General features: G+C 34.6%; 1 protein-coding gene across 1 annotated transcript; it reads left to right on the top strand.

Moving 5' to 3' along the window:
* Nucleotides 1–2,153: 2,153 nt before the first annotated feature.
* Nucleotides 2,154–12,088, top strand: LOC148943715 (uncharacterized). The gene is made up of 6 exons (XM_089101209.1): nucleotides 2,154–2,401; nucleotides 3,845–4,040; nucleotides 6,175–6,429; nucleotides 7,755–7,958; nucleotides 11,059–11,202; nucleotides 12,047–12,088. The coding sequence occupies exons 2-6, from the start codon at nucleotides 3,897–3,899 to the stop codon at nucleotides 12,086–12,088; spliced, it is 789 nt and encodes a 262-aa protein (XP_088957335.1). The 5' UTR covers nucleotides 2,154–2,401; nucleotides 3,845–3,896.
* The last annotated feature ends 396 nt before the right edge of the window (nucleotides 12,089–12,484 follow it).

The following is a 12,484-nucleotide window of genomic DNA, read 5'->3' as shown; positions in this document are numbered from 1 at the left end:
GTGGAGTAGCCTAGAGCCAGAATTCCAACCAATCTGAAAACTAAACCTAAACTAGGCTGTTCAAATTCCAACGCCCGAGAATTCCAGAATCCTAAAATCATAGAATATTCTAAATTTCCAAAAGAAATGTCCATGACAAATGATTGTTTTATTCAGATAGATGATAGAACTGTAAACTAAATGGTATGTTTATTTGCTAGTTATCTTATTTTACTCCAAATTTACCAAGAATTTATGCCATTTAATTTACAGGAAAACTTACAGGAACAAGTGCCTTACTAGGATATCGAATTGTGTTTTGGCACTCTACGTGTTACAATTTCAATGCATTGCTTTTTTATAAAATTGATGGTGTCATGTTACAGTTAATGTAACATTTAGGCCAGTTCCTGATAAAATAAATGGTGGAAAAATAAGTATCCTGGGTCTGATTCAAGAGTAATTTTTTGACGTTTCTGGGTAGGGAGCTATTGGTTAAAACTTAGTTTATGCCAGTTTGTTCTAGCTGTTAGGAATGAATGGCATAATATGTCCTTAAGTAATAGAACTTAGAGTTTGGTGCTGGTAATGGACAACATTCCTGTAGGAAACTTAAGTTTAAAGTTTATTGCAGATAAACCAAAAAAAAAAACAGAAAAAGATGTGAACCAACTGATACTCCATCTTTTCAAATAATTACTAAGCAAGGCTGTTAAATTCATTGTTTGGCTTTTTTTATCAGTACAGTAACGTTTTCGCAGTAAAAACGAATAAAATAGGCTGAGTTCAGTGTGGTTAACAGCAGAGGTCCATATTTTTTCAACTAAAGAATGAATCTCCTAACATGCACTACAAGGTATATCTTTCTTGCAGAATACCAAACTTTTCTAGATACCCCAGTCCTTAATAATTATTCCTATTTTCTAGCCAAATAGTAAGTGGCTGTTGTGACAGATAATCCTACTTCTGAAGAGATAGGTGAATTGTATGAACCCCTAAAACCAAAAACAGATGTTTCCTACTTTTTGCACCCAGGGTGGAAAAAGTAGGGTAACTCCCTTTTAGGAGATAAGATAAGATATTTATTTCAAAGAGATCACTATCACAAGCCCACAAAGGGCCGAATTTGGACCTCAGAGTCGACTATATAAATGGTTGCACTAAAACTGGCAAAAATGCAAAAAACAACAGTGAAATAGAAAAATCATTTTTCAGAACCAACAGAGTCAAACAGCTGGTAATTTATGTTTTCTCCTTCTCTTTCACAGAAGAAACAGAGGCAAAGAGTTGATAGTAAAAAATTTCATTCTAGTACAGGGATGCTTTCATAGGAAATAAATAAACAAATAGGCTGAGTTCAGTGTGATGAACAGCAGAGCTCCATATTTTTATTAGACCAACTAAAGAGTATATCTTTCTTAACGTCTTATAGCTATATTTTTCCTGGTATGTAGAAAAGTTTGGTACCCTACTAATTTTTGCGTAAAACAGTACAGCTGGGATGGCTAGAGCTTTGGTAAAACAGTACATAATTGGTAAAAAATACATAATTTTGTAGTTTGTGATGCTGCTTTAGTTTTGTTACTTTCTTCAGCCCCTACTCTAATTGTAGCCTATTATTGCACCCCTTTCTTAGCTATCAAATGTTGTTATAAGCTCCTTTTGAATGGTATTGCTTTAGCTCAAGGAAATTTCTCACTTCTAAGATTTGTGGCATGACTGCCGAAAAAGCAAGAGCAATCAGGGATCACATCTCTCCCTGAGTCATATTTAGCTGCTCTTACTGTGTACACATAGGATAAAATGCTTAAAAACTCCTAAAGTTTTGCTATACAACTACTTAACCGAATAAATAGACTAGAATTAGTAATAATCAAAATATAGGAGAGTCAAAAATCATATAGTTCATTCAACCTAGTAAAGATCAAATTCTAGCCCATAGTAACCAAAAGGTTAAAATGAACTTAAAAAAATGGTCAAGCTAAGATTAAGCATCATTTGAATCGCAATATAGTAGTATTCTTGGCTCTTGTAAGTATCAACTATGGTGAAATGACGGAAGCAGCTTTGTAAGGCATAAACAAAAATTCCACGCCTGCGTTTCTGTCGATTGTCTCCAACATTTTATCCCTGCTACCAAATTTTTTACATAAGAAATTCTCTTTACAGAGAAGAAACACGTGCTGGTCCACGCGAAAATTCCTAGCTCCTTATTTGAGAAAAGATCCTGTGACCATTGAAGGCAGTTTACAAGATGAGTAGCGTTTGATCCAGTTGGAACCTGAAGACTAGCACGACCAACAAGTTGGCAACTACTGGACCCATCTCCTCACATGTAACAAGGATAGGAGCTATCCTAATTTGAAAAGTTTAACACGTGCTAGTTTCATCGTTTCACATGGAAGTGCAAATGTGACACATGGTATCCGCGAATTAAAAAGTGCATGCAGCTAGCATCAGACATTGATGCTGAAGAGAACTCTCAATGACAAATTGACCGTCAAAGATGTACTAAAGCTGTATTGTGGAAAAATAAAATTGCATCCCATCCCCTCTGTGACTATTTCCTATGCATGGTCTGCCTGATTGGTATATGAGAAATATCTTGAATGATTTGCTGACGAGAGATTTGAAGATAAAAAAAGAGAAGAGAGAAAGCAGCACGACAGTGAAGGGCATCATGCATTGAAATAAAGCCTTGAAAAGAAGAAAAATCTATAACTGCATCAGAAAGCAATGCAAATAGAAAGAAAAACAACTGTCAGTACAAGCAACGATTTCAGACAATCTTTTTGAAGTAGTGGCCAGTACTCTAGATGATGCTCTGAAGTGAAAGGGTTGGTTGGTGTATAGATAGTAAAGTCTATGCTAGATGCTCTAAAAGTTCAACGTACAAATGACAAATACTTAAAGACAGGTGTTTGAAGGGGTGAATAGACTGCTAGAAAAAAAAGCAGGAGTTGATCTGAAATCTGCTGAAGAAGTGGCTAAGAAGGCAACTGAATAATTTAGCTTATCTATTGTTCATTTTTATATGCAATTTTCTCCTTATTTGTATTTAATTCGTTGTTACATTGTTACAAAGCAAGTCACCAGGGCTCTGCATCCTGCAGAAGGTTTTTGAGGTGATCTTTGGTACGTGCGGTTGGTTTTGCTAGAAATACATTTATCGATTGCCTAACACCCTTGCTCCTACAACAATATACCTAATGACCATCAGTATATTGACGAAACAAGAGATGCTGTACCACATTTTAGTAAGCTTCAGAGATGGAAATGTTGCTCATTACTTTGATCGAAATTTTATTAAAGGTTTGAGGGACAAATTATAGGCAGTTTAGGGTAAGTTTTAGCGTGCCTTATTTGAATAGAGGTGCTGGTTATATTCAGTTATTAACATAACAATTGGTGCCTGTTTGATTCCTATTTCCAAGCCCTAATGTCCCTACTTTCAGTTTAGGGAGGGGTTGGTCTAGGACGCAATTGGAATGATTATTATGCTTGGAAAGAGCATCGAATAGAGAATGTAATTGCAGGTGCGTCATTAGGAGGAGGTAGGATTTCCTGTCCCCACCCCTCTAGCTATTGAAAATTAGCTCTTTTTGCATTTTTCATGGGAGGAAAATTGAAAACAAAATAACAATATTGCTATCCCCCCACTTCACTTACAGGTTTGTGAAATGGTGCTCTTGTATAATGGTATGCTTCTTCTTTTCTTTTCTGTTTAATTTCTGTTAAAATGACCACTCTCATCGGTTTTTCTTGCTTTTTGACCTCTCCCATATTGGGTGTAACCTTCCACATGTGTTGTCTTACTAGTACCACTTTATATCTATACATCTATTTTTTATTTATATTTTTATAGGAAAATAATCTGCCTAGCGTTTGGATTAAATACCTATGTGCTTACTGGAACAATGGATTTTATGCTTGTTATGTGGGAGATGGAAACAGAACAAGTATCTGACTTTATTCCGGGAGGATATGAGATGGATGCTCGGTGGACTTCAGATAATCCTGAGTCTCTTGAAATTGCAGTAGTGAGTCGTCAAGGCATAGAGGTAGATAGGTCCAGCTAATGGCTACGTCTCGTATATTTTCTTTCTATTGAAATAATGCGAAGAATATACTAAGCACCACCGAATGCGTTAAATTTTAAAGTAGTTTATGACCGGACTAGTATTTTTTGTTTAATTTTGCTTTAATTTGAATTTCTTTAATTATTGCCACAAAAAATGAAATAGTCAAATGCTTATTGCTTTGTATTTCAGGAAGAAGTACATTTAATTTAAAAAGAATCATCTTCAAGGTTTTATATAATCAAAATTCTTTACTTTCAGTAAGAGTTTATGAAACAATATGTTTTATTGTTTGATCTTTGTCATATCCTAAATTCAATATGCTGGATATTGTTGCGTTAAGAGAGTGCGGTACTTTAAAATCATTTTGTGAGCCTCAGCTTTGGCTAAGTAAATCCTCCCTGGAAACTAGCTATCAAGTATTGCTGTCTGCCGTTTTGACTGAAAACGGCAATGTAAATACGTCCATTTTGTTGGCAATCAAAGCGAGTAGCACCACAGGGGAGTCTTAAAGCGGCCAAATTGCTCAAATGATCTTTCCTTTGGGATACCAGATCATTTGAAGAAAATGTCCTTTCCTGAACTTAAAAAAGAAAATTCTGCTCCAGTGAATCGAAAAAAAAATTCACACTGATAATGCAAATCTTGTTAAAAACGAATATCTCTGTCCCCGGTACAACGCGAGAAATTTAAAGTTTTTTCTAAGATTCTGTGGAAAGTAGGTGTTGTCTTTTAGTTTTTTTTTTCATTTATTCGGATCTCCTCTCCAAGCTGTGGAAGTTTCAATAAAACAATGAATTAGCCCTTTAATCCCCTGTAACGGCTTAGGCTAGTAACAAACATGTCTTCTTGCCTACTTTCGGGACTCTACATTTTTAAAGCAACTAGATACCCTGTGGTTAATTTTGCCCTTTTTAATTTTGTTTCGTTCTTAGTACTTTAATTTTGAACGATTTCTCGATTAGATAAGACCGATAATTAAAATAAGACCGATTAGATAAAAACTTGATAATTTTTCAAGTTTTGGTAAGAGCGCCCAATCAGCTTTAAATAGTTTGGCCTTTAAGGTACCACCTTACTTTAAATATAATAAATTTTGCTTTTGAGCTGATCAGCGAACGCGCTTCGTCAGAACATCATTGTTTTTATTTTTCTCAATATTCCATAAATAATTGATTTTTTTATCTGCAATTCCCCAAAGATATCGAGGTAAAGGTATCTTTTTAAAGGAAAGTTTAGGAGAGGTGTGAAGCAAACATATATTTAATGGCCTATTTTAACAAAAACTCGTATTGACATCTTTAGTTTCTTCACCTAAGTTAGACAAAGATCTTTTTTTCAGGTGGGTTACATATATTTTTAAGACATAAAAATTAATGAAATATAATTTTAAGACGAAGATTTTCTAATGGGGATAAAGAGCGAAGTTGAAACTTAAAATGAACAGAAAATATTGTTTTGCTCTCTATACAACATATATCTGCAAAACGGATTCAAATAAACTGACTCGAGATATTTACTTATACTTTTACCATTTGTTTGCAATATAGTATAAAACAAATCTACTAACAATCAATTTTTTCCGAGGGGGGAGGGGGTATTCAGCGATTTTTTTTTTAACTTAAGTTTGAAAAAACACTTGAATTTAACATAGCATTGTTGCCTGGCTGTTTTGCTAAAGGCCCATTCGCAATGAAATTTACTAAGACTATTTAGCCACCGTTAATCTAAGCTACCGAATTGTTCGTTAAATTTTTCAGCCATCAAAAAATTCTTATTTTCTAGCGCAATCTAAATTTCGGTTTTAGTAGAATCTCATTGCGAATGGGCTCAAAACCAACGGTTAATCGTTTTTTGTTGGAGTATTGCTGTAATCGAGCAAACTAAGATCCTTGTAGGCAGTACCGAAAGTGTATATAATCCGAATAATGTTCTTAGCGATATGCTACTATATAGTCTGTATCAGTTGTTTTTTTTTACCTTTCTTGTCAACTTTTTCTTTTTAAATTTTGCAAATTCGTTATTTTTCAAAGTGGGATTTCATTTGTATTTCCTACAAAAGTATGAAAAAACACTGCTGGTAAATATAGAAGATAATATCCTAGATTTGTTATAGGTGAAGCGTGGGTTAACGACAAGCAAAGCAGTAGCGGCATGTTCTGAAGAGGATTCATCAATTATTACTTGTGCTTTCACTGCATCTAGTAAAAATGTAGTTTGGGCTACAGAAAGCAATCAAATCAAAATGCTGTCTCTTACCAGTGGTAAAGTGGTAACTGTTGAATTTCATGTTGGATCCATGATTAATATCATGAAGTTTGGGCCTAAAGGAAAAGTTTTGGCTACTGTTGGCAAGGATGGAACGATGATGGTAAGCTTTTTACTTTTCTGTTGCATTTCCTTTTTTATACATATAGACTTTATCCGGTGATGACTTTATCCTTTTTACATTTGTTGCTGGTTGATCTAAAGTTCGTAACTGAAATTTGGTCATTATTGCAGGAGAGCAGCAATAAGGTTATTGAGCTTTCTGTGGAAAGCGTTCCTGAGATTGAAACAAAATATTTTTCTTTTTAATTACGGTGTTGTGAATTATTTTTGTGTATAGAGTAAGAAAACGCTTTCTCGACAACTTGTTGTCAAGATTAAAGAAAGCATAAGGTAGGTGAATAAGGTAGAAAGTAGGTGAATGAAACTTTCAGGAATCAGATCATCTGTCAAATCCTGAAAAATCTTTGTTGACCGAGCTTGACTTAGCTCCATTGACCTTGCTCAACCACTTGCTTTTATAATATCAAAAAGTATTTCTGCAAAGAAATTGCCTAGCCTAAAGGTTTTGCTGTTTCTGTTTCAGCTTACAATTTTTCAAGAAATCCTACAATTAATTTTTATTGTTATTAGAGTTTATAAAAAATATTAGCCAAAATCAAATAAAGAAAGGTGACTATCTATCCTATTTATGATTTTATAATGATACAAATAATTTCTTTTTATTGTTTCTTTTTCTCCTTCATCAGTTACACAAATTTTTCAATTACGATGTACCAGTCATTGAAAGTTAAGGCCTTTAAAGCCTAGCTTGGGTGATTCTAAAGTAATGTACTTGAGGAAAAATTGCCAAACCCAAAAAAGTTCAATTTGCACTTTATCATAACAATTTCAATAGTAAAGTATTTTTATTTTCTTTCCTTCTTTTGTTTTTTCTTTTGTATGACTGCTCCAGTATCATCTACAATAAAAACAAAACATGCTAAAGAAAATAATCGAAAACTAAACGTTCAACTTGGGTTGAAATATTTATGCCACTTTTTTTCTTTTTTCTCTTCCTTCTTTCAATTAAAAAACACTTGTATAGTGTCATGTTTATGATGTATCTGATTTGTAAAGCCAAAGACTCCAAAGACATGGGGTTAAGAATTATATGTTAGAGAAAAAAGGAAATCACCAATGCAGCCTCAATTCCTATTCCCTTTCTTTTCTCGAATAATTTTTTTGTCTTCTTTTTTTGTTCTTTTCTAAAAATTATTATAAAGTATATTTTATTGTAATATAAAGTAAATTATATTAAAATACAAATTATAATTTGTATTCCAATAATTATTTTCTCGTTCTTCGCTTCTTTTTCTCCTTCTTGGTGTAAAAACGAGGGCTCAGTGAGATATGATCCACCTGACTTTTTCCCTTTTATTTTCTAAGCTATGGACAAGGGCAAAAGACAAAGATCTAGAATCAAGAGGAAGCCCATCTTTTGTTGGTAGAAAAATAGATATCCCAAGAGTTGAAGTCTTTCAATTTTATTTCGTTTCTCATTCCATTGATGGCTCTTCTGTACGGAGATATGGCTCAAATAAAAAAGATGATCTCTCAGTGTTGGTTGTGCATTCAGAAGGCACTGCTAAGGTAATGACACTCTCCTTTCTCACTATAGACATCTGCTTTGACATTAAAAACTATAGACTTACAACATTTTAGACTTACAAAACTATGACATGTAAACTTATGAGGTTAGGAAATTTTATCGGTTCACCCATTTTATTAAAGGCAGAGTCATGGGCACCCATATGGGGGGGCAGGGGGGGGCTCTTGCCCCCCCTTGCTGAATGGTGCTGCCTTATTTTTATATTTTTGTTCTGAGATTTCTATTATATAGCATTAAAAGTAGCAATTAGACGAAGTTTGCCCCCCCCGGGAGTTCAGCTTATGGGCGCCCATGGGCAGAGTAATAGAGCTGCATAAGTAAAGAAGCAATTGGCTTCTATGTTTTTATTTTCCAGACAATTTCGTATGGAAGTAGTTTTCTTAGTAACCTTGAATGTGGCTCATTCTCATAAATTGAAAATTCTAATGCCTTATTTCAGGAGTCAAAATAAATTTTAGGACAATCAGCCCATCTCGCCCTTTTTCGCTGTCTTACGTTCAATGACATGTGACCAAAACTATGATACAGCCATTTTTTTCAAAATAGTTAAATACCCAAAAGTTATGCATCTGGGGATGACATGCCCCCACAGCCCTAGGGGCAAGGGCAGTAAGTTATGAATCTTGTTCATTGTTTTCATATAACATTTGTTATTTGGACAGAGGATTATTTTTTATCCTAGGTCTCAAAAAAGCTAAGTGGAAAGTTTTAGGGAGCGTCGAAGAAAACGTTGAACTAAGACAAACCCCACTATGTACTTGCAGGTTCTTTAAAGGACGTATCCTAAGGGAACACCTTAGGGTATTAAGTTGAAACTTAAAGGGCATGATTGGGTTGGGATCTTGAACTAACCAAAGGCAATATATGCATATTACTACTACGACGACAACTGCTGTAGCAGCTACTACTACTATCTACAACTACGAATGCTACTACTATGACTATGGATACTTCTATTACGACTACTACTACTAAGAATACTACTACAACCACGGCTGTATGCGACCAATACGACTAAGACTGCTATGACTACTACGACTGCTACGACTACTATTACTGCCACTGCTGCTTCAACGACATCTACAACTGCTATGAATACTACTACTACTACTATGACTATTGCTACTACTACTATTACTGCTACTTGGACTATTACAACTACTACTACAACTGCTAGTCCGACTAATACTTCTATAACCAATATTACTAAGACTGTTACTGCTTTAACTACCACCACTACGACTATCTCAACTGCTGCTACGAATATTACTAATAGGACTATTAAAAACAATACAAAAAAAATTTAAATTAAAAACTTGAAAAAAACTTTTCTCTCGAAAGCAATATCTCAAAGAAAAGTAAAGACCTACATTAAGCCTAAGACGAACAGAAATATAGTGAAGTAGTAATTCAAGCGTTAAACTAACAAAAACGACAATAAATAATCCAGTCAAACTTAAAACGAACAGAAGCTCCCACAAATTGGAGTATGATTGACGCCCCATATGCCTTCTAAAGACCAGAACGTTATTTGCGCTTTACTGAAAACAAAATAATGTATAAACGTTTCTCTTTCACAACGTTAATAAATCCAAAATTACAAAGACTTTCAGGAATCAATGTATATTAAACTTTCAATCTACATTTCATTAGTTCTGTTCAGTCATTTTCGTTATTAGGGTAATTTCTTTCTTTTTTTGTGGATATTTTGACAAATAAAAAAGCTGGAAATAAAAATTGTTTTCAGTGGATTACAAATGACATTCTTGACTTTTCTCTGCGTTTTTGGGTTCCATTTATTTATTGATAGTCATTTGTGTTAGCGTTACGCTTAAATTCCTGTTTAACTTTATTCCTGGCTGTCTTAGGCTTAATATAGCTCTTCAATCTTCTTTGGAAAACTTCTTATGTTGGAAGAATATTTGTTTCGCATTACTACTGTATAAAGACCCACTAAACATTTAAACATCTACTTTATTATATAAACATCTACTTCGACAATATAAATCCTATAAACTTATGACATTGTGACGTCATATACTATGTAAGCATCTACTAAACATTTAACATGTACTTTATTATATAAACGTTTATCCTATAAACATCTACTTTCTCCCCTCTAAGCCTTGTTATTTAAGAAATTTTTAGGGATTACTATTTTGACAAATAGCTTAGTAATTAAGGAAGATTTAGCACTATTTTTTTAAGAAGTATAAGGCTAATAAATATGGTAGGGTATTGGGAGAATTTGCACATTTTTTTCATCAGCATGTCTACCAAAGTGGGTTGTTAAATCTAAACAATGGTTGCCAAAGGCAACTGTTAATTTTGTAGTCACGCCTTTTTTGATAGTCTAGAATTTTTTAAATTCTTATATTAAGCACATTTACTAGATCCAACTTGCCAGACTTACCAAAGGGGTTAGATGCCTCCGGAGGGAATGTGCAACTGGGCTTATACTTAGGTCTTTTTTGGGTGTTTTGCTGATCTAACTTCTTTGGCTGGGAGGGGGACGTCAAAATGTTTTCGTCAGCTAAATTCCTAGATGGACTGGCCAAATTCATGGCGGGCCGACAGCTATGATTATGGGGTCAAGTAATCGCATTCAATCAGGTCTCTCTGAGGGTTTAAATTCCTTTCATTCGTCATTCAATCTTAATTAAATTTGATGGAGATGAGCAGCTGGCCATGAATTTTGCTGCATTTTCAGACGATTCAGTTTTAACTTAATAAATGCTTCCATTAGCTTTGCTCACAACTGTGACCCATGGGCCATAGCTCCCATCCCTAGCTACACTTATGCACTTAGAACGAAAATAAATCGATTGTTTTAAGAAACGTGATGTCAAAGGAACTAAGGAAGCCTCTGTGCCAACACCCAGCCCCGCGACTATAATTTTTTTTTGTAAGGAAATCACAGTTTGGTAAGTTGCGATCCAGGCACTCCTCCATGAACAAATGCCTCTGATCCCCTCACCTCATCCATTATTTCTGGTTGAGTCTCTAGATAAAATATTTTGGTTCAAGAGAAGTTGAGACTTTGGTTTCATTTATTTTTTATTTCAATCCTTTATCTTTCAGGTTTGGTCGTGTTCTAGCGGGAAATTGGTTGATACAAAATGCTCAAATCTTGGCCTTAGCATAACAGCCTGTGATATATCTTCTTGTAATATGTATCTTGCTATGGGTGATGAAACTACTGGGCTCAGACACTTTCGACTTCAGGTAATCTATCACTTCTTTTTTTTAGGAATTACATTTATAAACTAATGCATAGATGTATATGGTTTGTATTCTATTCATACTGTGGGTACTGTTGTGGTTGACTTTGATCTGGTGGACGGGGATAGGTAATCTTTTCTTTGTCAAGGCCAAAGTAGATGCAACAACTTACTTTCTGGAGATCCGTTTGGGGCTTACCACCAACTGGGCTAAACATCATTCGCTCATAAATGATGTGATATACAGTCGATAAAAGTACACCATTGAAATGTCATTGCCGAAGACGCGTGACAAGAGGTCTACTGTCCCGATATTGAAAGAAAAAGAAATGACAATCTACTATTTATTATGTGAGCCTTTATGGTGGATCATTTACTTGAACCTTCTATGGGTCAATATATATTCACAATGTAGTTTCGCTCTACTTCCAGCACTAATTTCAGTGTCATATCACTTTTATTATAAATTCCCAAATTTTGAGTAGATTTTACATGATTTTCCTTTAAATTATTATTATTACTATTTATTGGGAAACCAGTCTTACAAAGAAAGGAAAATACGGAGGAATAAACGAAAAAAAAAGAAGAAATACACACTAAGCGCGAAAGCAAACACTTAAAAAACACACAACAAATACATCTTAACTATTGGGCTAGTACCGACGACAAAGGATGGTTCAACTTCGTCAAACAAGAATTATAAGCACGAATTTTGCAATTTTACGGGTCCAAGTGGGAAAACATAAAAGATATCTTGCGAATCGGAAAAAGAAACTGAAAGAATGTTTGACTTGTCAGATTTTGTGAGCATTTTTACAAAACGGCGATATGTGCAGATAATGTGGTAGAGTGACGGAGTTGAAAAGTTTCGAAAGAAGACGGCGATTTAAGCATAACTTATTCGTAACAAAAGGAGCATATGATAACCCAACTCTACGTTCAATGCGAGCAATAATAGTTGTCGCGTGTGCATTATTGACGAACCAGTGGAAAGACATGTTATGTTCTACTGGCATAATCCTACTATTTCCGAGAAGAATATTTACAGCTGACTGTTGCTTTCAGGTGAAGAAGGCAACTTCAGACTTCTCAGCATTGAACTGAAGACGTAATTTTGCATACTCAGATGGTAGTGATGCGAAAATCTCGCTAATACACTGAATAGTGTGGCTCAAATTTAAAATGTCGTCTGTATAATATATGAGAGATAAATCAATACCGACAAATATGAAACATGTGGGAACAGCTGACTGTGCATCAAGAACTCCGTTATTGAAGAGTGACGG

The sequence above is a fragment of the Artemia sp. Qi Xiang Cuo genome, chromosome 15 (genome assembly GCF_049724085.1).
Source record: "Artemia sp. Qi Xiang Cuo chromosome 15, ASM4972408v1, whole genome shotgun sequence".
Taxonomy (NCBI): Eukaryota; Metazoa; Arthropoda; class Branchiopoda; order Anostraca; family Artemiidae; genus Artemia; species Artemia sp. Qi Xiang Cuo.
This window is presented reverse-complemented; position numbering and strand designations above follow the sequence as displayed.

Coding starts and splice junctions, on each gene's coding strand:
- LOC148943715 (XM_089101209.1), top strand. CDS start 3,897: ATGGATTTTATGCTTGTTATGTGGGAGATGGAAACAGAACAAGTATCT. Junction 4,041..6,174: donor TGAGTCGTCAAGGCATAGAG/GTAGATAGGTCC, acceptor GATTTGTTATAG/GTGAAGCGTGGGTTAACGAC. Junction 6,430..7,754: donor GCAAGGATGGAACGATGATG/GTAAGCTTTTTA, acceptor TTATTTTCTAAG/CTATGGACAAGGGCAAAAGA.